Genomic DNA, 26,170 nt, shown 5'->3' with positions numbered 1-26,170 from the left:
AAAGAAAAGTATTGCAGTACTTCCTTATCATAGCAGCATTGTTCACGTACCATTGTGGGCTGAAAGGTAATATTTGTTTTCTTTCCTTTTCTGCCTTTCATAGGAAACTGTTAAAAAACAGCCAAAGCTAGCTACCCAATGCCTAGAGGTATTGTATAATACACGGTGCAAAACTTCTTTATGCTAGGTGTGCACAAGGGAGACATTCGCTTGGCATGCCACTGTACACAACCAACCCTTGCTTGCCATTGACAACTCATTTGGTTAAAAGCACTTATTATCTACAGAATAGTTATTGTGTTGTTAAATGTGAAGTAGTAGTATCTCTCCGTTGTTTTTACTACTCATTTTTTATTTTTTATAAATATTAATTATTATGGAACTTGTATTTTTCTACATTTCCATGATTTGGGTCTTACTGATTATGGTCCTATGTGTGTATCTTCATGGCATTTGCTGACTAGATTTCAAGTTCTCTATAGTACAAAGAAAACCTCCTGTAGTGAAATATTTGTGCTAACCAAATGAGGGTATTGTGAGGGGATTAGCCCCTCTAGCTGTCTAGTTGTGTTGTAGATCTTAGTTATTGATTATGCTATTTGGGTTCTTCTCACAGAGCTCATTTAAACATCATTATGTATAGGAGTTTTGCCCTTGTGGATGGTCACATTCCATTTTGCATGTCCTTGAGATGTCTTTTATTTATCTATTTGTTTTTGATTTTGTATTTATGGTTCATTCCTGTAATGCTGAAGGCAGATGGGTTAGCTAGTTGTAAACACTCTTTAATTCAGATGGTTCCCTTGTTAATTGACCAGAACTGTGAATGTCTAATGTAATTTGTGCCATTATAAAAACCAACCACAAGACAAAACTTCTATTTGCTGTTGATCAAGTGCTAATCTCATGTTTCATTCTGCATTTTACAGAAAAAGTGTGATCAATACTGGCCCAAAGAAGGTAGTGAAATATATGGTCTCATTCAAGTTCGGTTAGTACATGAAGAGGTATTGGCCACGTACACCATCCGAAAGTTTGCCATTAGGCATATGAAGGTATGTCCCTGATTTTGAGTTTATTAGAAGTTTGCAGGAATTGAAATGAAATTTTTTCCATGAAATTTTTCAGAGATTAGTGAAGCAATTTTTTCCACAAAACAAAAAAGAAAGGCAAATTGTCCAAGTATAAGTATGATCATATAATTGTGAAGAAATTATTTGTTTGGAGTGTCTTTCACTGAAAGAAATGGTAAAGTTGATATCAAGCAACAAATAGAATACACTTTCGTTCATCCAAAGGTTCCTGTTAGGACTTGTGGTTAAAACTCCTTAAAGCTCTAATTTGAACACTGTTAGTATATTAGTTGATTGAACTTCATAAATATATGTTTTGAAGATTTACAACTCTAAGAGAGTAAGTTGAATGGTAGTGCTACTCATATGTTTTACTTTGAATTACTTTTTTCTTTCTTTAGTCCTTAAACCTATTGCAGGTGTTTTAAATTTGTAACTGATAGATTTTAATGAAAAATATTTATGAAGAATATCAAGTACATTTAATGATTACTGTTCTAAGCCCTTGGAAACCTTTTGATTATTATAAGGGTAACTTGAATGAATGTGTACAGTCTTTTAAACTCATCATTCATTGCTTTACAATTTATAAGCATAGTTAGATAAAAAAAGTATTTTAGTTATTTCAATCTTTTTTGTTTAAATATCTTACTTAGCTAAAGTACTTTTTTATGTTCTGTCTCGTACAGTGAGTTGTACCATTAAACTAAGAAAATGTATATTTAGTATATTTAGCAAGGCACTGTAGTTGATGAGAAAGAGAAAAAAATCTTTATCCTACATTTGTTCAAAATGTCGTAAACTATTTATGATAATGCTGTATGAAGAATAAATTGTATTAAGAGTTGGATCCAACTGAGGTGAGGTGGTGTAAATTATGTAGTTGATGTGGCGCTGAGTGTATGGTGATGTCATCCTCCATTTAATACAAGATCTCCCGATAGACCCATACATCACCAAAGCATTGGCAGGCATGTCAGTAAATGATGATGGAAGATGGAACAGATATGATCTACACCTCAGTCATTTTTGCACAGGGAGCTTTTATCTTTTGTAAATAATTTTATCATTTAGAGGAGGTATTGGTCTTTCCTTGTCTTGAGTGCCATATGGATCAGCTGTTTTTACATGTATTGCCTCATGTTCATTGAAGGTTACATTGATGGATAAGGAGAAAGGGCAGGAGTGGAAAATTGCAGCAGTCTGGTGTGTAAGGAATTCCTCATGTGGTCCATCAAGAGTTTCACAAGCCTTGGATGACAAGAAAGGCACAAACTTAAGAGGGTATTTTGATTAGTCATGATTTTCATCCTAATCATGCAAACTTGCAGCATTCATAATATTTAGCTGTTCACTGGTTAGCTGATGGCAGTCATTAAAAATATCTTATGCATCTGGATGGCTCTGTTCCTCTATGTTATCAAGATCTTCACTTCCATTTTCTTTGTTAAGAATGTTAATATGTTTTTGACTTTCACCACACTTGTAGTCATTATAATTTGTGTTGCTCTCTCAGGACAAATTTCATCATACTTCAGTACTCTTTTGGTATGATCAAGAGTTGGTTGCCAGATTTTTTGAGTTGGGATTTTCCAACTCCTTCCTGACTTTGAACTGGGTGATTGATTGAGGTAGAACAGTGATTGAAACAAACCCAGAATATTGTGACCGTTTCCTTGATATAGTGTTGTATTTTCAAATTTTTGGATGTGTATGGATTTTTACCCAGTACATCAAAAGTTTACGTGTGACCTTTGGAGCTTGTTAGATTGTAAAATCCTTATAAGCAGTAAAGACCTAATCTACTCTGTATGTTAGCTGCAAAAGGGCTTAATCTCCCTGTATACTTGTTCCCTCATAATTCTTTCTATAAGTGGGCTGAAACATGTATATACTGAAGGGATTAGCCACTTGTTTGTTACCAGAATCTGTCCTACTCAGAACTAGGTGCTGTGAAGGTTTATATCTTTTAAAAGTGCCATCAGCTGTGTGCAGTAAATGCCTTGATAATTTTACTTATCTTTCATAATGAGGCTTAATATTAGCAGAGGTTTAAAATTCAGTAAAGTTGCTATTTTTCTTGTAGGAGAGCAGTATAGTTTTGATAATTTTTTGTAAGGGGAACAAGGACTTGAATCTCTTTAAGCCTGTTTGTATGTATGAAGAAGGAAATAGGCCATTTGAGCATTAGACTGAGAGTAACACAATCTTTATGATATCCCAGTGTAGGTTTGAAGTTTTGAAGCTTGCTATATGATTTTTATGGTGTTATGGTTGATTACATTCCTTCTGATGGGGCATTTATGGATTACTGTTTTATTTTTGGAAAATTACTTTGTTGATGAAGAAAAACTCTGTTTAATACTGTACAGTATATTGTTATTGTATTTGGGAGTAGGAAATTGGTTTAGGTAATACTTAAAAAGTTTATATATATGCATATGCATTCTAAAGGTAATTATAGAATGTAGATATTATCTTAGTTTATTCCCATGTGTATAGCATAGCTGTTTAAAACCCAGTTTAATATCCTTCAACATTTTGGATTATTTTAACGTTCCCCCAAAGTTTACCATGGAATACATTGGTATTGAGTGTACTCCGATCTAGGGTGCTATGTTTTACCTGGCCAAAGGGCCTTGTCCCTATGGACCTCTCTTAATCTTGCATAAAGGGATACATAGTAACCTAACCTAAACTAGGACTGTGGATTATGTCCTAACCCACCCTTCCTGGCCTAACATAATTCCCCTTAACTTTTAGCAATTAAACATCCTCCCTGTAAAGTAGTATAAGAAGCAGGAAGAAAAGCTGATAAAAAATTTATAAACTCCTTTGGTTAGTCTTTGTTGCAGTAGTTTGGTACACATATTGGGATATATGAAAACTTTAATCGTGGATGTGAATTAATGTTTGTCCTTAAGTTTCCAGAAGCATTTCTGTTTTTGTGTTGAAGATCTGATTTTAACCTTTTTAACTGTTACACATAATAAACAACCTCTCTCAGTCCTCAGTGATCATCTTGATGCTTGCTAGATAAACATTTACAATACCCAGATTTTCAGCGTATAATGATGATAAGCAAACATGTTATCATGTGAGACTTTTCTGACATACATTCTGATAACAAAGTTTTTCTTGGGCTTTTATTTTCTATATATTCTCTTCATTACATCTCATTAGTTTCTTATCCTGTTACCATTTATTTTTTGTATTTACTACTTATCTTTCTTAATATTTGATTTTTTCATTTTTTATCTCTCTCTTTCTCTCTCTCCCTGATACATAGAATATTGCTTACAGCTCCCACAGCATTCTCTCTGCCACTTTTCAGGCTGGATTTTTTTTGTGTCCTATCCAGGATTACTTAAATTACTTTGCAATCCTCACTGTTCCTCCCTTCATCTTGAAATGTTTTGCATATGTTTTCCTCAGATTATTCAGGAAATGTAAAATCATATGCAACCCATAGGGGGATAGTGCCATTAGTGTACCGCACGCAGTGCAATGTAGGCATTACTTTAGGTTCTTTGCAGTGTCCCTTTGGTCTCTGGCTGTAACCGCTATCATTCATTTGACCATACCTCCATTCATATTCTCTTCACCTTTTTCCTCTCAATTTCCTTTTCAGCACTGAATGAACTGATAGGTTCCAGCACTTGGCCTTTGGCATAAATTTTATATTCCAGTTCCATTTCCAAAATCATATGTAGGCAGCAGCTTCCTAGAGACTCCCTTCCCAAGTTTAATTCTAGAGTAGAATTTTCACCTTCGGTGATTTTCATCGCAAGTTACACTATCTGTTAAATGGCAGTAGACTGCAAATGCATATTTGTGATTTTCTTTGTTTCAGTTCTAAGAAATATTTTATTGAATGATGCGTTGAAACTATATATGTTTTTCAGGTTAAATGTAAGAAATCTGGTGGCAGTGAACGTACTGTGTATCAGTATCATTATACCAACTGGCCAGATCACGGTACCCCAGATCATCCATTGCCTGTATTGTCTTTTGTACGAAAATCAGCGGCAGCAAATCCTGAAGATGCTGGTCCTATTATAGTTCATTGCAGGTATGTTGTTTTGATGCATCATTTTATGTTTTGCATAAGCTAAGGTCGAGGAATTACTAGATTTTTTTTTTTTTTTTACTGCCATCCTCCTGGGATAGAGACAAAGTACAGTTCAGTTTTCATACTGTGTACTCATACATTTCTAATTTTATTGTAACATTTAAGAAAATTATAACATCACTCAGAAAGTTTCAGAATCATAATTCTTCAGATTAAAGAGTCATTAATGGGTATAAATCTACTGCTTATTTTAACGTGGCATTAGTAGTGTTGTTTTAAGGAAAGAAAAGGATAATTTTCATTAGTGAAGGACAATATTTTCAATTATTTTACTCTTAATTCAAGAGTTTTCAGCAGTCACTAACTTTTCATTCAAGTGTTTCATCATGAAACAATCTTGATAGTTTTGCCCCTCTCACTTTTGAAGCTTCTTGTGGATAGAATTTTTTGTCTACTGACTTTCATGAGTAATCCATAAGTTACTGGAGATATTTTTAAAAGATTTTATTTTAGACAGACAAGGTTGAAAAATTAACTGTAGTGGCTGCATATTATTTTTCATCTTATAGTCTATTTTTTAGTGTAGTTTCATAATTTATTCATTGGATTCAGAATGATTCATTGTATAGTTTGTGTTTAGGGGAATGTTTCATTTTGTGTAGACTGAATATATTTTCATGTTTCTTATTGTTATTGTTCTAATACTTTTGTCTGTAAGCATGTAAATATAATGGTGAAACTATGTTAGTAGGGATCCCTAGCACCTAATTGTTTACTAACTTTGATAGGCAACAGTGTCTTTCACATTGTGTAAATGCTGTACTGTTTTATTTATAATAAAGTGTGTACATAGTTATGTCCAATGATATTAGCAATTGTGTATTTGATGTCTTATTGTTTTGACAGAATTTTGCCCAGGAGTTTTTCTTTAACTATCTTAAAACTCTTACATCAATTCATCCCATGCCTTTATTGGTTTAGCTTGTTAGGTTAGTGCCTTTTCAGTGAACTTAAGAGGAGGTAATATATATTGCCATTGTGTGTGTATGTGTGTCTGTGTATGTATTAACAGAATATTTGGAGAAAGAATAGAGTTGATTTTGATGAGTCTGGGTGAACACACAGAATAATCCGTTATAAGTTATGGCAGTTCCCGAGTTACAGCAGCTCCAACTTACGGCATTCCGAACTTACAGCGCTTGTTCAAATGTATTTGCAAAAAAAACCGTTCTGGGTTACAGCTGTAATCCAACTTACGAAGCAGTAACCAGGATTATGCTGCTGTAAGCGCTGTGAGTGAGATTATTATTCCTATTGTTATTATTATTAAGATCCGACTTACAGCGATTTCTGACTTACTGTACAGCGCACCGCTGGAACGGAACCCCTGCCGTAACCCAGGGACTGCCTGTATATCCTTGAGCAGTTATGTACTAAAATCTAATGAGGTAAACTTAAGAAATGTAGGTCTGTTCTATGAAATTGCAGAGGGGGAGTGAACCAGAACATTAATGAACCGTTTAATTATTAATTTTGCAACTTAATTCTTAGATTTTGGTCTAGACCTTGTAAAACTACTACGTTTAGTTAAAACAGCCGCTGTTGAATGAGATCTTTTAAGGAGAGAAGATCCTTTGAGAACTATATTTTTGGTCCTGAAATGGTATATATACCTGAATGGGTATAGTACTGTACAGTGTGACCTAGATTTATTTTGACCTGTGCTTTATCCCGTTTTATTATGAATAAAACTCAGATATCATTTTCAAGAAATGGCTATATTAGCATATGTTGCACTAGAGACTTGTAAATATCATCAGAGATGTGTTTACATCTGATTTGCCTTTGACGAGATAGACACAAAATTAATTTTCTCCAACTTTCATGTTATTTGACCTGAATTTCCATTTGGTCTAAGTTTTCATTTGGCTTATCCTTTTTTCTTTCTGTGATTTTCTTAGTCTTCTTACTTTGTGTTTGTCCTGCTACTGTCATAGCTACTACTTTTCTGACTAATTCCCACTCCCATACCACTTGTCGAAACCAACTTCATCAATTTTCCACCCACGTTTTCTGCAGAAATAATCTTTTAAATTACTTGTATAAGAGTAAAAGAATTTAGTTTACACACCCAAGTACTGTACAGTAAACCCTTTGTAATTTTGCATGGTTTTTCATTGCACTAAACTAATTGATAATAGTTATTGCATCTTCTTTTATCCACTCTGATGTCATGTAGTTGTTTCATGTTTTTATTCCTGTAATTTTATTATGTGTCATCTAATTAGTATTGCCTCGGACAAATACAAATACAATTCTGTGTTATAGAACACTGCCATACGTTTTTCCATTGTCTAGCATTATTTTCAATACTATATGATTATTTGTTTATCAATGACATATTTATGCCTCAAAGTTTTCGGTTAGTTTACCTATCACATTTGGTTTATCAAGATTTCTATTTTATTGCTTCATATTTTTTTACCCAGTGATTTTTAGTACTAATTGTACAGTACTTCTTGCCACTGTTTTTTATGTAAGATATTTTTGTTCATTTTATATTTTGTAAATTTTATACAAACATTGAATGCTTGAATTTTTCTGTTGTGCATTTCATAATTTTAACAGTATTCAGGTCACTGGATTGGTATTTGTTTTCTATACTTTTTTTCTGCAGTCTGGTTATTAGATTTTTAGCCAATTTTCTTGACATTTAATATTGTTGCTAGTATTTTTTTTATCCTTTGCTCAAAGTGTTTCTTACTCCTTTTATTTATGCAATACTATACAAGCTTACTGAGATCTAGATTGAATACTGTATTATGATCAGTATAAGAGAAAATATCTCATTTTCCAATATTAATGAGTCTATCTTGGTTACAAATAAAATGTGGAATAGTTCATCTAGTGCAACTGTGGAGTCTTCTGATCTTCAAATATTTAAGCAAGGAGCAAACTCATTCCTACTTTCTGCTGTCATCTGCTGAATTTCGGGTGTATCAGTTTTACTTTCTATTTCCTCATGTTCATTTATTTGTCTCCTTTTCCTGTAACTTATCTCTTCACTCTGCAGGCTGATTTCCCTTTGGGACCCTCTTGGGTTTATAGTCTGTTGCCTCTGTCCATAAGGGTTTTCAGCTGAAGATTTGAAGACCAAAAGAAAGAAAGAAATTTAAGACAGTGTATATTGTATTCCTAGCAATCTTGATAACCAAAACAACTTGCAAGTATGGCATTTTGATAATATATAGTGGTGAATCTTTTAGTTTTTGCTTCTCCACACAGTCGTCATGGTCCCAATTGCAAACATGATTTTACAGTGATTGCCTTTTAAATCCTTTCTAGGCTGAGATTATTTAGTACTGTTTATTTGGTAACTTGATTATACACTTTTAGGTAGTTACAGATTTACATCATTATTCATAATTGAGGAATGATGGTGGACAGTCTTACATGTTATGCAGAGGCAGTTTTGACTTACGGCGTTCCGAACTTAAGATGCTTGTTCAAATATATTCATAAAAAAATTGGTTCCAGGTTACGGCACTTAACTGAGATTATTATTCCTAGTGTTATTATTAAGATCCGACTTATGGTGATTTCCAACTTACTGCGCGCTACTGTAAAGGAACCCCTGCTGTAACCCAGGGACTGCCTGTATAAGAACAAAAATTCATCCAAAGCTTTTGCGTACTTAACACATGGTAGAGCTTCAAGCCTTCTGTATAGATGTGGAAGGGTTTTAAACTAAGGTCTTGTGGAACAAAATTTTTGTTTAGATTTTATTTATTAATTCTTTTTGTATACAAGGCAGATTGTCAGTTTCTGTATATATTAGGTAAAAAGTCAGTCAGACCTTAAATGAGTTGCTGTACCACTTTTAATATTTATGGGACATGCATATTATGTCAGGGTACTATTGAAGCTTCAGATGATGGGCAGAAACTTGCAAAATGATGCCAGAAAGACTGCTTTGTAGGTTTACTATAAACAGGTAAAAGTTGTGACATCATACTAGCATATGAGTGCTGATGGCGCTGCATATGAAACATGTCACAGTACCTTAAAGAGAACACCCCTAAGAATGACAATATAAGTTTACCATTGGAATAAAGCCTATTTAAGAATAATGAATGAATCAAGAAAATTTGGGTATAAAGGTAAGTACTGGAAACTTTCAGCCATTCAGTGCTTAAGATAGTGAAAAGAGGGAATCAAAGTGGTTGGACAGCAAGATCCAGATGATAAATTGAATAAAGTACAAGGTTCTAAAAGTGACATGGAGAAAAACCCCACAGTTGTATAAAAAAAAGTATTAGAAAGATTGGACAGCAATATGGAAGAAATGCAGGAATGGAAATAAAGTAAAAGGCTAAAAAGTGGGTGCAGCTAGGGCCTGAAAGGAAACTGCTTACACCCTTTAAGAATGGCTGTACTGTATCAACAGATGTGCAGTGAGACACTGCCTTCTTACAGAAACTTCTTTAAGATGGCCTGACTTGAAATATGTCAATTATGGCCTTTATAATAATTATCAAAGATAAAAAACAGGAAGTCATCACCATAAGCAATTTTGTTTTAAGGAAGGTGCTGGGATGCTGTTAACATTTGGAAGAGAAAGATACTTTAATATCAAAATTCTAAAGCATTGCTAAAGGTAACTCTGTTGTCATATATGCAGAACCATCCACCAGATATTGTCAGATACTGTACTTAGAACCATTTAAATACATAGTTAACAAAGTAGCCCAGTGACTTCATCACATTATGAAGTTGTCAAGACTGCTGTTGAGGTTTACTGTTTATTTCTGTTAATCAGGAACAGGCAAGTAGTTGTGACAAGTATTGCATCATATTTTCAAAGCCTACAATCATATAGGGAGCACTTCTTTTAGTTTGTAAGCCTTTCTCTTTAAATTTAATGTTTTGTCCTTTTCATCATCAGAAAGTGCCTATCAATAATATGTTAATATGGTACTGTATTTAGAATCTACTAAGTACTTTATTATTGAAAAATAAGAAAAAGTGTTCAAGAGAACACAGCAAAAACTATAAATATGTAAAATGAATGTCTGTGAGCTTCAGAAGTAACAAAATATGTGCTATTCAGAAGTAACTTCCAAGTTTCCTTTCATGAAGTAAATGCAAAGTAAATGGCTGTTGTTTGAATCTCAAAAAAAAAAAATCTGTTAGCAGCTGTAAATTGCTTGGGTAGTAAAGTCATTTTTCAATGCTAGGTTTGTCATTGCTGAACTCCCAGTCTTTGTATGTAAAATATACTTACTCTGATTTATATATTTTACATCACTTGTTTTTTTAGTGCTGGTGTGGGAAGAACAGGAACATATATTGTCCTGGATGCCATGCTACAGCAGATTCGAGTTAAAGGACGTCTCAACATTTGGGGCTTTTTGAAGCATATTCGTACTCAACGTAATTTCCTTGTTCAGGTAAGGGATGTACATTATCTCCTACAGTAATGTATGAGTATCTAAATCAAATTAATAGGATTCCTTATTTAGTATAACATTCAGTGAGGGAAGTGCGTAATCTTTACTTTTCTTAATTGTCCTTATCTCATTTCATTTTCACTCCTATCTTAGCTCTAGTTTGATGACCTGCTTTTCAGTTTGAAATTGCTTGTGCTATGTGTTTGCTTTTATTTTAGTAATGAATTGCAGGATAGCTGAAAAGGATAGCTGTTTTTATTAAAATAAAACCTTAAATTTGACCATTTATGTCTTCTTGTAACTTCTGATGCTATTCAGGTCGAATTTTATGAAGATTCACAAACCTAACTTGCATTCTTTTGAATCATTATTATAAACTGCAGAAAGCATGACACTGTATATTGGAGACCTTCTTTATGTAAATGGTCACCCTTATTTATAAAACTTCTAAATTTAATGCTTATAAATACAATGCATTTTGCCGAACATCATGCAATTTTAGGGGTACAGAAGCTCTTCTGCTTGACTGTTTTCCTGTCCGGAGTATTTACTGGGTCTTAAGTTTGTAATTTGGAACTTCCTCCATCTGATTGTTTCTTCCAGTTCCCTCCACCAAATTTCTTTCTAATGGTAGGTCTTTTACCCCCTTCAGGGTTACACTTTTCTCTTAACCTTACACTTACCCTTTTCTATTCTTTGACCTTTTTTCCTCTTAAAAATGTTAATATCTTGTTGCTTTATATATGCCAATAAAAATTTTTCTTTTCCTTTTCAGACGGAAGAGCAGTATATATTTATCCATGATGCACTTCTTGAAGCTATTCAGAGTGGTGATACCAATATTCCCCGAGCGGGCCTTAGTCGTTATATACGCATGCTACAAGCACCAGGGGGCTCCCAAGAGAAGCCACAACCATGGTATCTTTTAAATCACCAGTTCAAGGTAAGCTCTCTCAAAGTAAGTTTTTTTTGGGTAAAAAAATATTAATCATACAGTTAGAGCTTTTGTCTTTTGCAGTTGTGCGTTTGAGAAACATAGATAAGTTGCTGATATTGATTAATATACAGTAGATAGATAATAGTGGTATGCTGTACTTTATTTTTTTTTTATGCTACTCTTAATAATACATTGCTATCTTGTTTTATCTAGTTCTGCAGTAGCAGCATAACAGCATTTTAGTGAATATAATGAATTTGAACTTAAAGGTAGTCTTAGATAAATTATCTGTTTATACACCTATGGTTTTATACACCTGTGGTTTTAGGCCCTCATTTATAACATTCAAATTTTGTTTATGAACTCTGCCTCTTAACCTCTTCAAAAAAATTCATGTGCCTCTTAACCTCTTCAAAAAAATTCATGCAAGTTGCTGCATTTTTGCATTAAAGGGAATATTGATTACATAATTTATTACTGCTCATTACATATCAGTAATGATGATTGATTTCTTATTCCAGTTGGTGACACATTTCCAGCCTAGGGATTTCAATGTAGTTAGTGCTGTTAAACCTGTTAACCGAGAGAAGAATCGCAGCACAGACCACTTGCCCATGGAAAATGGACGGGTACACCTGACTCCTAAACCTGGAGTTGATGGCTCTGATTACATTAATGGCACCTGGTTGATGGGCCACCAGAGACTAAAAGAATTTATTGTTACTCAGCATCCTTCGCCAGGAACTATTTTAGACTTCTGGCAAATGGTTTGGGACCACAATGCACAAACTATTGTAGTTCTTACTTCTGTAGATGAAGGTCAAGGCTTCCCTCAGTTTTGGCCTGCGCAACATGATGATTTTGACTCTGAGAATTGGAAGGTAATACAATTGACAAAATTGCTTGGTTTATTGTATATTTTATGTTGTATACATTTTTCAAATTTAATACAGTATATTGCGAGTTGAAAATTTCACGAAAATGAACCTTACAGTGAAGTATATAAAGTACAGTAATGTGTATTAAGTTGATATTTGAATTATTTATTCAAGTAACCTTTTTTTTCTTGTTTCTCCGAAAGTCTTGAGCTTTTAATGACATTCACTGTTCAACTACAAAGGGTGATAACAACTTGAATTTATTTTACAGGTGAGATACCTAGAAGAAAAGTTGAATTCAGGGTTAGTAACTATTGATGTTGCAGTACAGAGCTTACAAGATGATTACGAGTTGCCTGTCAGATTGATTCATGCCCCAGGGTGGCCTCACACACTTCCCGCCCTAACTACTACACTTAGCCTTGTATCCTTGGTTTCAGAAGCACATACCAATTACCAAAATGGACCACTAATAGTTGTAGATAGGTAAGATTTCATGTATTTGTTGTATTGAGAAAAGTAGATCACACAGTTGGTTAGAAGTTGCTATAAAATTCTGAGCTTGTGTAAATAGTGGAGTTATTGTATTTTAACTAGAGTAGTAATTATGAAATTACAAAACCAAGTTTGTGTACTATGTTTTGTTTCTTATATGTAAAGATAAATGTTGGCAGATATGAAGTACACTGTGCTACAGTTGCATCTCTTGATTTATTGCTTGTTTTGTATACAGTATATGTAAAGTATTCTTATATCTTGAATAAGATGTATAAATTATTTTTATTGCAGGTATGGTGGAACTGAAGCTGCTTCTTTCTGCTTGTTAACTACCCTTAAAAGTCAAGTGGAATTTGAACAATACTTGGATCCCTATATGTATGCTAAACTATATCATAACAGACGGCCTAGTATTTGGACGAATCAGGTATGTGATGGAAAATTTTTGTTATATTTTTGTTATAAATTTTAGTTGAAATTGTGAAAGTGTTGCAGTGTTTAATATCAATAGTATGAATTTCAGATTAATTAGTTTTTGTTTTTGCATTTTGTTCTTTATAGAATTCAAATTTATTGGTTTTCATTTTATTTGAATATAAAGGCCAGCGAAAGCTCTTCCCAACATAAGAGTCAATATTGACTTTATTGAAAATTTTCTGTTTTCTATACACAAAACAAACCTTACCATTTTATTCTTGCTTTTATGAGCAGCCAGTCAGAGAAGTATTCCACTAAAATTTAATTAATTTTATGTTCAGTATGGGTACTTGTTACCTTAATGACCTATCTTGTCTTGGTCAATTTTTACTGGAGTAAGTACTGTTATCATCTGACTTGAATTATTAATTTAATGTGCTGTGTTACAAGTCATAGAATGTTTCCTTGTGCTCACTCATTGTTTATGTTGTATGTATATGCTTCATAACTTTGATGTGCTATGGTTTTAGAGTTCATGCACTTAAAATTTTCTGTTGGGGATTGTTTCCTTTTTGCAAATTGTCAAGAGATGACAAGAATTAAGGTTGGCTATCATAGCATGGGTTATGGTTAAGGCTCTTTTCTGATCACAGGTGCTGAACCAGTATTTTGTTACAGATCCCAGGTGCTGAACCAGCACTGCACATTGTCACAGATCACATTTCTAAACCAGTACACCTTGTCACAGTCTGGTGACTGGTAAGCAAAGAAATCTTTATTGTTTTTGGTGATGTACACCAATAGGGGAAATCCAAGAATGATTTTATTGGAGTACTGTTTGTCTTGACAGATAACTTTAGTGCCTCCCTTGAGATTAATATACTTAATGTTGGACTGTAATTTCTGGTGCATTGAGCAGCGCAACTTTCATCAGTCTAGGAGACTTTTTCAGTGGTTCAATCCATTGAAAATGTATTTTTCTCTTTTAGATATCAGCTTCCTCTGAGGTGCTTCATATCATTGACATTTTGCTCCAAAGTGTTTTAAAGATAAAATCCAGACCCTAGCCATGCATTGTTACTGCATGGTTGGTTGGTGAAGTTTAATCAGCAGCAAGAACTATTGTGTAGAGGTTATTGTGCATTCAGAAAGGATAACCCTTTGCTAATCAGCCGAGGATGGCAGTCCAAAAATAACCATTAGCATTTACCATCTGCAAACTTTTTTTTTATTTGGTTGGAGATGAGGTGCTATTTTGCATTAAAAAAAAGGGAGATATTTGCTTGAAGAAGTAATCACTCTCCAAGAATTATTTGGTTCTTTATCACAAAGAATTTTAAGCTTACATGGGAGTTGGGTAGCGGAAATAAACCTGGGAACTTTTTCAGCCTGCTGCATATTTCTGAACCTGTTCTTGCAAAAGTTGCATTTTACTCCAAGGATGTTAAGAAAATTCTGGATAGTCTTGGTAGCTGGGGTGAAGATCCTGAGGGTTTCTTCCCTTTGTTTTTTAAAAAAGTTTTTAGTGTGTTGTCTCCCAATATTACCACATATACTATATAAGTATAAGTATATGTGGGATCTAAAGGATTGTTAGCCGATAGTCAGTATGCATACAGGAAGCAGTTGCAGATGGGTACCTGCGATGCTCTTTTAGACATGCCATTTGCAAGAGAACCTTGATAAGCATTTTGAGTGCAGAGTAATTCAAAGAGTTTTTAGTGCTGCTTTCGATTTAGTAAATCACAAGACACTTATTTATAAACTTCAGAATCTTGGAGTGGGTGGATATGTTTTTTAGGATTACTTCAAGATTTCCTTACTGGTAGGCAGCAGTGATTTGCTGTGGACAGGATCTTTAGTGAACCAAGACTTTTATATCTGGAGTTCCACAGGGTAGTGTTCTTGGTCCACTGTTATTTTAAAGTGCATACAAGTGATGTGGTTGTTGGCCTGGAATTCAAGATTGTTCAGTATGCCGATGATGCAACACTTGTGGGTGTAGTAAATAAAATCTCCACTTATGAGAAACGAAGCTGCCCTCAGCCTCAATCAGGACATAGACCGGAATCAGGGAATGGTGTAGTTGGTGGGGTGTGAGGCTGTACTACAGTAAAACCAAAACACTATTAATTAGCAGATCTTGTACAGATTTCTCACCCCATCCTCCCCTTCAGGTGTATGGAACTTTGTTGATTGAGTCTGAAGCTATAACTATTCTAGGTGTAACTTTTGAGAAACATCTTATGAAAGTTTCAGCAAATGCCATACAAAAGTTAGGTATTGTTCTTAAGGCCTCATATATTTATAACAGTGATAAAATCTATGAAACCTGTTTTAGGTCATTTGTACTTCCTGTACAGGAAACTTGTTCTCCAGGGTGGATGTCTGCTTCTGCCAGAGATTTATCTCTTAGAGCGGTTTGTGGTGGTAGGTTTCTGTTTCCTAATAGTAGCAGTTATGACTTGGACCATTGACAGATGGTCTCTTTGTTGAAATACAACTTATGAAAAAGTGACAAATGAGATCTTTCACATTCACAAATGATCTCTGATCCCCTTTATCTGCTGAGAGCAACCAGATTTATTGAACAGCAGCATCAATATGCAGTAAATGTGCCTCAGTGTCGAACTTCTCAGTTCCAGAGGTCCTTTGACTATATTCCTCACACTGTTGGACTGTGGAACAGCCTCCCAGAGGATGTTGTGCAGTTGGAACTTCGGAAGTTCAAGCAAACTGCATTACTACCCTGATAATATACTATTCTTGCATTTTAATACATTTCCATCTATTTAATAATTTTTTGTTTTCTTTTTTAATAAGTGGGATCTCTTCTTTCTGTATTTCCCTTTCCTTCCTCTTACTTCTTCCTAATGAACACCATATTCTTTGGAAACATGAAATTTAAGTCAGTGTTCCCTGTGGGCTTCTTCCACATGAAATAGGTTCATCTACTGAACAATAATAATAACAATAATATTTAAAATCGCTCAGTTCATAGGTCTCTTTCTTTGTGGTAAAGGAGCCACCATTTTAATGTCTGGTTTTAGCAGGATTAGAAAGATGTAAATATGTAGTACGAATTTGTGTCCATCACACACATTAAAAAAATACAGTACCTGTAAACTTTATTCAACCATGTTTGTTCTCTGAGCTGTAATACAATGGTAAGATAAATTTATAAAAAGTTAGTAGACAAATTTTTGAACTTAAAATACATTACAGCCTGAGGTGGAGAAGCCTTGACAAACTCTTCTTTTATTGAGATAACAGAGGAAAAATCCTGACTCCAGGCAGTAACTGCCAAACCCCATTCCAAACTTTCTTGAGAACATGAATTGGGTGGAAGTATGCATCTTCAGAGCCAGTGAGCTCAGAGATTTTGTATCGATCTTCTCACAGGTGGATTTTCCACCATCTCCGTTGGGAAAAGGAGACCATTCACCAGTCCAGGTAAACAAATTGCAGGAGGAAGGTGAAGCTGAGGCTTTCATCCAGTAGTTTATCATAATCCAGTGGGGATTTCCCTCCATAATCACAGCATTATTGGAAGAAAACTGGAGCAGATCCTCGGGTCCTCAGTATACTATGCAGTGGGTATCAACCCCCCACTAGAGAAAACTACTACTGTTTCATCAGCTGATTTCCTACCCATAACAGCAAGAAGTTTCAATGTCGAGAAGTAGATCCCAGTCACTAGGGTTCTATGGTTGCTTCTTGTAGTCCTAAAAGTTTTGAGATTATAAAAGGCTGATTACAACAGACCTACTGCTAGTTCAGCATTTATAATCAGTCTTTTAACATCCCAAAACTTTTGGAACTGTGAAGAGGTGACCTTAGAACCCTAATGACTGGATGTACACTCAGAAACCTCCTGTGGAGAAGTCTGATCGGTAGAATTGGGGTTCTTAGAGGATGCTCCTCTGGATGTGTGTCTTGAAGTAAGCACGGCTATGCGAAGAAACAAGAAGGCTTGGAACAGCTCTGGAAAGCAGGAATGGGTTTGACATGACTGTGTTTGGATGGTCAAGGATCAGCTGCAGGAGAGGAGCGAGAATCCAAAGAGGGCCTTTGAATCTTCTTGTGTGGAGGAGTTATGATGTCCCTCTGTTCCACCCATCTCTGTCAGGAGGAAGATGACAAAGATGATCTATGACATCTCTTCTTCGGTTTCAGCAACTTATTCAGAAAAACATCTTTGACTCTGTCAAAGAGAGCCTGAAATCCCCGCCTCACTACGTTAAGACCAAAGGTTTGTAAGTTATAAAAATACAAACTGATTAAAAATTTTGTCATATTTAACTTTATGGTGGTTTCCGAATTTATGAGCGAGGCCTTTCTGGACAGCGGGCAACGCCAAATATCACGGATTGAAACACCTTTTGAACTCTAACGGATTTTGCGGTATGATTATATACTGTATATAGACAAAACAGTGTTGAATTCTACAACCTGTATAATATCGAAACGAAGAAAAAATGCAGAAACTGCCCGATTGTAGTTAGGAAAGGGGGAGGGGGAGGGAAGGGTAGAATCTGTCCAGAAAGGCCCTGCTCATAAACTGGGAGCACGACCTAGGTGGGTCGGAGATTGTGGTTTCCAAGTGTACTTCTTAACAGAGCCACCATCTAGTACTTGAGACTTCATGCTGTTATAGGTGTAGGACTTTTAGGAAATCAGCTGATGTAACAGTGACAGTTTTTTCTGAAAAAGATAGGCAATGCACAGAAAATTGGTGACCCAAGCTGTGCTCCTTTTCTTCCTCCTATATTGCAGTGATTGTGAGGCAAGTCCCCGTTGGATGATTAGTTGCTGGATGAAAACCCTCAGCTTGACCTATCTCTTTGTGCTAGTCAACCTAAATTAAATATGACAAAATTTCTAATCAGTTTGTATTTTTATAACTTACAAACCTTTGGTCTTAACGTAGTGAGGCGGGGATTTCAGGCTCTCTTTGACAGAGTCAAAGATGTTTTTCTGAATAAGTTGCTGAAACCAAGAAGAAATGTCATAGATCATCCTCGTCATCTTCCTCCTTCTGACAGAGATGGGTGGAACAGAGGGACGTCATAACTCCTCCACACAAGAAGATTCAAAGGCCCTCTTTGGATTCTCGCTCCTCTCCTGCAGCTGATCCTTGACCATCCAAACACAGTCGTGTCAAACCCATTCCTGCTTTCCAGAGCTGTTCCAAGCCTTCTTGTTTCTTCACATAGCCGTGCTTACTTCAAGACACACATCCAGAGAAGCATCCTCTAAGAACCCCAATTCTACCGATCAGACCTCTCCACAGGAGGTTTCTGTGATCTTGTCTCCATCTACTCATCCTGTTCAAGGAACGAGAGTTTTCCAAGGCCGCAAGAAGTTGATATGGCTTCCATCAAGAAGTCAATTGTGAAGGATTGCTCTCAGGATCGGGACTGTACCCCTTGTAGAGATTTCAGTCCTCGCTCTCAGCCACACAGCTGTGACTCTTTTCTATGCGTGTTGAGAGCCCTTACATGGTCACATAACCACCCACGGCCTTCTTCTCCCTGTCATCCCTCTCACTCCCATTCTCCCAGAAGGGACTGTGATCCGTGCTCTCAATCGCACAGCCGTGACTGTTTTTCACATAACGGGAGCCCTGCAAAGTCTGGTAACCAGTCATGGCATTATCTCCTCTCGGTAGTTCTCGCTCCTGTTCTCATGGACGGGATCAGGATGGAGATGATTCCTTCTCATTCTACAGATCTTCAGGTCCCCAAGGAAGTCCTAGGCCTTCAGTGAGCCTACACTCCAGTGATGAATAAAGATGTTTTGACTTCTCTGACTTGGTCGACAGGCTGTTTCCCCGTGACCAGGAGGCAGAAGATGCAGACCTAAGCTGAGGTCGTTGAACTCATTCGTACATAGCTGATGAAACTGCGGCCACCATTTCAGATTTCTCTTCGGGTATTAAACCCTGCTTGTTCTTAGAATTGTTCGAAGACAAAGAACTTTGGGGTTGCCATGCTCTAATCATGCTGACTTCATTCTCAATCAAATGAATTCTCTCGTCTCTGGATGGGACAATTCACTTCATTCCAGTAGGTCTTTTAAGTTGCTCCCTCCACTTCCTTGGCATATAGACGTTTTTACGCAACCCCCAAGGTTGCGTTGTGACAAGTAGATCCAGACCTGGCTCATCAAGGCCCAGGCCTATCAAATTAAGGTGAAGAGCACATCCATCTTGAAATTCAAGTGTATGTTGAGAGAGTGGATAAAAAACAAAGGCAGATGAAGACTTCTCCATTATTGTGGCCAGATCTCTAAAAGCATTAAGAAAGAACAGCTGCTGTTAAAATTACATATGGTTTCCACTTTTCTTACTGTAGGAAAAAAAAAAAAATTACGTCAATTTGAATTGAAAAGCCTGATTTGGAAATTATGTATTTTGTCAGCAATGGCACCTTTGTGGGATAGATGTTTCATCAAGAATATATATATCTAAGGCTAGAAATATATTTAAAAGAATGCATCCCTGTTTTTCAGCATATGCTTTCGTACAGTGCACAGAAGATGTATTGTATGTACAAGGAGCTCATTCAATGATCCTTGATCAGATTATCTCTCCTTCAGCCAAGTCTCTTCCTACACATTATCCTGCAATGCATGAACACAGAGTATACTGGAAAACAGGGATGCTTGGTCTTTATGGTTCTTTCTGACCTTACATGTTCTTGAGGATCCATGTGCCACAGAAATGCCAGTACCTGCAAAAACTATTATTTCCAAATCAGGAATTTCTCATACAGTTCATCCACACTAATAATGGTGGTGATACCTGTGAGTAAAAAAAAAAAAAGTCACTTCTGATATTGCAAATCTAGTCAAAGAGCATGGCATAAAGTATATACTCGTCATCTGTAAGTGCACGAGCATAAAATAAAAAACTATTACACTAAATTATCAGAAACTTCAAGATGTTCTCTTTAATTATATTATTACTTTTCAACCACTGGAATGCTATATTGGGTGGAAACATCCTTTTGGAATGGTGGTCCTGTTTACTGTAGAGGGAAGTATAACAAAGGGTTGCAAACCATTGCCTGAAGAACTTCATTTTTGATTGTTTGAACAGGTGATTGGGGATTAAACTAGTCCAGTGATGAAGGTATCCTATAATGTATGGCTTTGGCTTTAGGAGGGTGTTTGTAGAACCTTTTATGTTCAGACAGAAATCACAAACCACATCAGTTTGCAGGAGAACAACTACAGTGAACCTGAAGGGGAAAAATACTAATGCCTGTGGTTTAACATACTTTAACGAGTTTTTTATATACCAGTTTTAAGGCATAATAAATTGTTAAAGTTTTTGCCTGGATTGCTTTTGTGAAAATTAATGAAGCCCTCCTTTTCTTGAAGCTACTTGAATGCACACAACTATGGAACTTAAACTGAATTAGCATTTATTTTTAACTAAAACCATTTGTGTGTCTATAATATTAAAAACAAACCTTACAAGTTCCTTACATATTTTAATAAACAGCCATTTTTAGGGACACTAATAATTACATTGAATTCAATAAAATTTGATTATATGACCATGGTTTTTTAATTTCAATCAACCAGCTGTTAATCTTATTATTTCCACCTATTTCCACTTTAAATTCAGATCATGGCCTTGGAAAAGGCAAAATACATTATTTTTCTGGGCAAGTCATATGAAAGGATACTTCTTGTACCAAATGCTTGCTAAATACTATACTGAAATTCAAAATGGTACAAAATCTTTAAAATCTTGTGTAGTCTGTCAAACTGAGATATTCAAAAAGCCTAAATTACCACTTACTGATTGCATTGCTGACTTGCATGGATAGCTATGAAAAACCTTGTACCACTGGAAGTTAACACTGTCTAAAAGTCTCACAATTAATACAATGTTAACAAAGTTTACCCATGTTTTAAGACAAAAATCTAAACTGCAGGCCATGGTAATCATTGACATCAGAGAAATACTAATGATTCAAGAGATCTGTCAAGTATTTTACTAACCTGTTAAAGAGGTGAAGTAGTCATTCATCACAGTCAGTGGTGTTCAAAGCCATTTTATGGTAAATCAGGTACTCTATAAAAATTTCAACAGCAGCCAATGTCATAAGGCAGCACACCATGTTGCTGTTACAGGTGATTTTCAAGTTGACAAGGTTTTAAATAAATTTATTTTGAGCATTGCACTTGGTCCTTACTCATCATGCTTTCTGGTGTTGTGGTTACAACACCAGAAAGCATGATGAGTAAGGACCAAGTGCAATGCTCAAAATAAATTTATTTAAAACCTTGTCAACTTGAAAATCACCTGTAACAGCAACATAAAAATAATAATGATCTCTGCTAACATGTAATATGACTCTCACTTTTTAAAGGAACTGATCAATAATCCCCAACCAAACACAAAGCCTCACACCAAGTGTTTGTCAAAGACAGTACTCACAAAAATTAGGACTGAAGACATCCTTGTGTATAGTCTTTACTCCTAGTTTTCTTTTTAATGGTCTTTCATAGTGTTTCTCTCTCTTCTCTCCTTTTTACTAATATATTGTAAATGCATAAAACTCACAGCATAATAATATCAGCTACCAGAGTAAATCTGAAAAATAAAAATAATTAGCACTATGCTTACATTTAAACACAATAAATCTAGCCAGAATTCATTGAAAATGTAATTTGAAATGCCATTCATTATGCTATGGCTGGTTATATGAAATTTCTCTGCTTCCTGGAACTTATATTTTTACGATGAATGTAGGCCATTTTTAATAATATATGTATATCACATTAACATTCTCATGATCTGTATATAAAGTATTTATACAACCAAATAATATATTACTGGGTTTGGTAGATATAATTATTTCTTGACTAAATTTTATATTATGTTTTCAGGATGACATCTTATTTGTTTACCGTGCAATGGAATCTTACACTGCCAGTGAAGGCAGCCATAGCGGTAGCAGTAGCGACATGGCTGGCCTCAATGATCCTGTCATTATGCCTCCTGTTACAACAATAACCCCAGCTCCATCTGTACCTAAAGCTGCATCATCACTGCCTGTAACTTCTCCACAAACTCCTTCAGCACCTGTTATTCCTGTTGCTACACCGGCCAGTACCTGTGCAAATGGACAGGTACCCTCTAATGGACACGCAACCTTAACAGGGAATGGTACTATCCGAGTTCCTCCAGAAGGTATGGAGGATGCTCCACAAGCAACTGACATCCCTCCAGTTTGAGAAATTGTGGCCTGTGGAAATATTGCCATGTGATCAGTTTTTATAAACTTTTGATTGTGAATTGGGGTGAAAGAAATGTGGCCAGTATCCAAGTAAAAAATAAAAAGGGCTCAAAGACTGAAAATGAGTACTGGATGTTGACTACAGTGAAAACACATCAATGCATTTATTTGTATTTTAAAAGACATTTTGAGTAGCTGTAAGTTATGAAATCGTCCCAGATAACAGAGGCAGATTCCAGTTGGTGTACTGCTGTTAAAAACTAATGTATAGAAAAAATTCACCAGTTGTTTTATGGAATTCTGTCTATTGTTGCTACTTGCTGTTTTTCATGCTTAATAGCAACTATGTGCTGCTTTCCTAAACAACTGCTGTGTACAGTGTATAGCTAGTTTTATAAAGAAGGGTAACCATAGAGAGGTTGTACCCTGTCTGTACAGAATCATTTTTCATAAATAATTTGTGTCTTTCATTTATGTATAATTGGTGACTTCTTCACATGCTGCTTTATAGCTTATACATTTTATACAAAATATAGAGAATGAAAATGGTGGGGATATTTTGTCTCCAGTGTAAAAGACATCTAGTCTAGCAATAGTTCATGTAGATTAGTCTTGTATAGTATTTTGGTATGGAGGTGCATTGGCCTTGATTCCATAGTGCTCCTTTAAATATTTATTTTCTCAGCGAATCATAATTGTCACCTTGTGGAAATGATTGTGTAATTAGTTTGTATACTATAATAAATTCAATATTTTATATACCTTCATATTCATTTTCTCCAGGGATAACTTTTTTTCTAAGATTGTAAAGCATTTCTCAGATGTGAAATCCATGAAAACTATTGTTACATTCATTTTTGTGCAGTAAATTTTTACTATTTATGGATAAAATTGATAGGTTGACGACAAAGGGGTAGTATGAAAGTTTGAAATTACTGTAAATGGAATAAGTGGTACACATTTTTTCTTATTTACCATTTTGCCTTAAGATTATCTCTATAACAGGTCTTCCCTTCTGAAGGAACCTACAATTCCTGAAATATATGATAAACCCTACAGATCAATTACTCTATTTATTTTATGTCATTTTACATATTGGAAAAGACTTTACTGTTGTACATCCCTGACAATACACATTCTTTGAGACAAGCATTATCAAGAAGAAGGAAAGCTTGCTTTGCCAATACTATATATATTAGTGATTAATTGGCAGTACATTCTTGAGTTGTACAGAAGTAACTACAGTGGATCCCAGTTCCAACTTAAAATAGGGTCTAAACATGCTGCTATCCTACCTATACAGTATAGTGACACCATCACTCTCACCCAAAAGTGACTTCTCTGTTACTCAAAACTAAAACTGAATTCTACAGTATTAGATAAATAAAACTCCCTCCCACACAGCATATATGACTTTGTGATAAAGAATAAATGCATGTGTAATTGTTTAACCACTCTAGTAGTGTCAGTGTGTTAATTATTTCATTTGATAAAATATTAGTGTATCTTGCGTGTGGGTAACATTCTAAGTCACCTTTACAATGGTGAACTTTTAGGTTAGGAAATATAATGAGTGAATCCTAAAAATCTTACAGGAAAAATATAAACAAATTTAGTATCCAGCAGTTAGTTAGGTGCTTTACAATAAACTGCCAACGAACAGAGGTCAACTGTATTATTTCAAGATTAATATGAATAATGTAAACATTTCTCACTTCATTAATACAAACTGCTTTGCATCTTACTTTATATGGTTACCTCATCCTCAAGTCAGTGTAAACTTTTTTACAATCTGTAGACTGAAACTTTTGTTTTACTGTGTACAAGTACTTTAAAGTGAAACATTTTTCAGCACATGATATATGATTTTCTACAGTAGTGTGTATTATTGTAGTAATATAAGATAGCAGTGTTAATATCAGACTTAACAGTGATGGAAACTGGTTTGTGTATAAACTTTTTACCATATTACATTTAGTGTAAATTTTTTAAATTCTTTACACAACTTTTACCTGTGGTGTATAGCAAAATTCTTCACATAATTTTACAAGAAACAATGAACCTAAAGGTGTAGTAGTTGTTGTAGGGCTAAAAAACAAGCACAAAGTTCCCAGTATTCTGGGATAAGGGTAGTCCTATTTCCAAATGTCAACTTCTTTAAAAACCTGTGTGGGTGTGTGATGAACTAAATGTCACATAATGGGAGAGGTAGACCATATATTATTATATGGCTTTAATAGTTTATTCTAGCATTTCATAATGCAATAGTCTGTTGAAAATAGACATTTGTTAGTTAATTATGCTCTACTGAGTCTGTAGTACAATGAAGATGAGTTGCAGGTATCAAAAATACATTTCCAATGCTTGGCCCTTTATACATCTTTTCCTTCATGTTTAGGGGGGGATTCATATTTTTATACAGTTACTAATTAATAATAATAATAATAATAAATAATGGGTAAGATATATTTCCCAAGTTAGAATAATTGGGAAATTCCTCATGGAAAGATTGAGCTTTATCAAATAATGCATTTTTTTTAGATCACGTTAATTTTACATAGAAAATAGTTTATTCTCATCAGTATTTTAGGACATTCCTACTAGTGTCTTGGGTGCAATGACCATTAGCATCTACTTGCTTCATCATGTTTATATCCCATTTTTCATACTCATTTCGATAATCCACATGAGTTTTGTATTCTTACGTGCAGTATTTTTTTTAATCATTAATATTTTACAATTTTGTATGTACCCATAGGCTTCTGTGGTGCTAGTCCATGATGACTTTTGCCCATGATCTTAAAAATGCAATACTTGTCACTTTATTTTAAATTGATGTCATGGCCACATTACACCAGCCAATATTTCCTTAATTGCCCTTCCAAAGAATTATGGCATGTATAAAGCAATTTTTATGTAAATATTTGTACAAATAGAATTTGTTAGAATTGTGTACCGTACCTCATGGCTTAAGTTTGCCTAGGCTATGTGCAGTGACTGAGTATACTTACATGAATATACTTACATGAATTCAAATTTATAAAAAAAATAATGATTAAATTTTGACCTTTAAAAATATTTTATTACAAAGCCTGCACTAGAGCCTGGTCATGGAAGATTACTTTGTGATTTAGATATAGCTTACTGTTCCTACATGTGTGTCCTGAGTGGTGGTGATGGTTACTCTCTCAATACCATCATCACTAACTCTAACAGTCATTATATTGGATAAATAAACAAGTTAATAAAAAGACCAATAAATTGAGTGTAATCCTAGTTTAAGTACCCTTCAGTGTTCAATACTACGTAGCTTGTCTACAAACTTTAAAACAAGACAAAACCCACAAAACAATTGTTTGGAAAACGCACTTAAGAAAAATCCCACAGTGTAATAGTATACAGAAATTACAGATTTAAGGTGACAGTGTAAAATTCTGCATTGCTCAAGAATCATAGTATGTGGATGAATGACCACCAATGAAAGTTATGCACCTTTAGACAAGCTCTCAAGTCTAATAACCTTGGAACTTCTTGGGAAAAACACTGGGTCACAACCAAGCCTATGAAAGCAATACAGTTTGGCACGCA

At 35.0% G+C, this 26,170-nt stretch overlaps 1 protein-coding gene across 1 annotated transcript in view; it reads left to right on the top strand.

The window, feature by feature from the left end:
- LOC136834096 (tyrosine-protein phosphatase 99A-like) overlaps nucleotides 1-25,853 on the top strand; it is a 582,738-nt gene extending 556,885 nt beyond the window's left edge. Inside the window, 9 exon segments of the mRNA XM_067096352.1 lie at nucleotides 104-148; nucleotides 930-1,055; nucleotides 4,979-5,145; nucleotides 10,466-10,595; nucleotides 11,371-11,538; nucleotides 12,054-12,413; nucleotides 12,682-12,896; nucleotides 13,200-13,335; nucleotides 22,233-25,853. Coding sequence (XP_066952453.1) covers nucleotides 104-148; nucleotides 930-1,055; nucleotides 4,979-5,145; nucleotides 10,466-10,595; nucleotides 11,371-11,538; nucleotides 12,054-12,413; nucleotides 12,682-12,896; nucleotides 13,200-13,335; nucleotides 22,233-22,580 — 1,695 coding nt within the window. The 3' untranslated portion in view covers nucleotides 22,581-25,853.
- The last annotated feature ends 317 nt before the right edge of the window (nucleotides 25,854-26,170 follow it).

Source organism: Macrobrachium rosenbergii, chromosome 53 (genome assembly GCF_040412425.1).
Source record: "Macrobrachium rosenbergii isolate ZJJX-2024 chromosome 53, ASM4041242v1, whole genome shotgun sequence".
Classification (NCBI taxonomy): Eukaryota; Metazoa; Arthropoda; class Malacostraca; order Decapoda; family Palaemonidae; genus Macrobrachium; species Macrobrachium rosenbergii.
The sequence above is the reverse complement of the archived record's forward strand: the minus strand, read 5'-3'. Positions and strand labels throughout refer to the sequence as shown.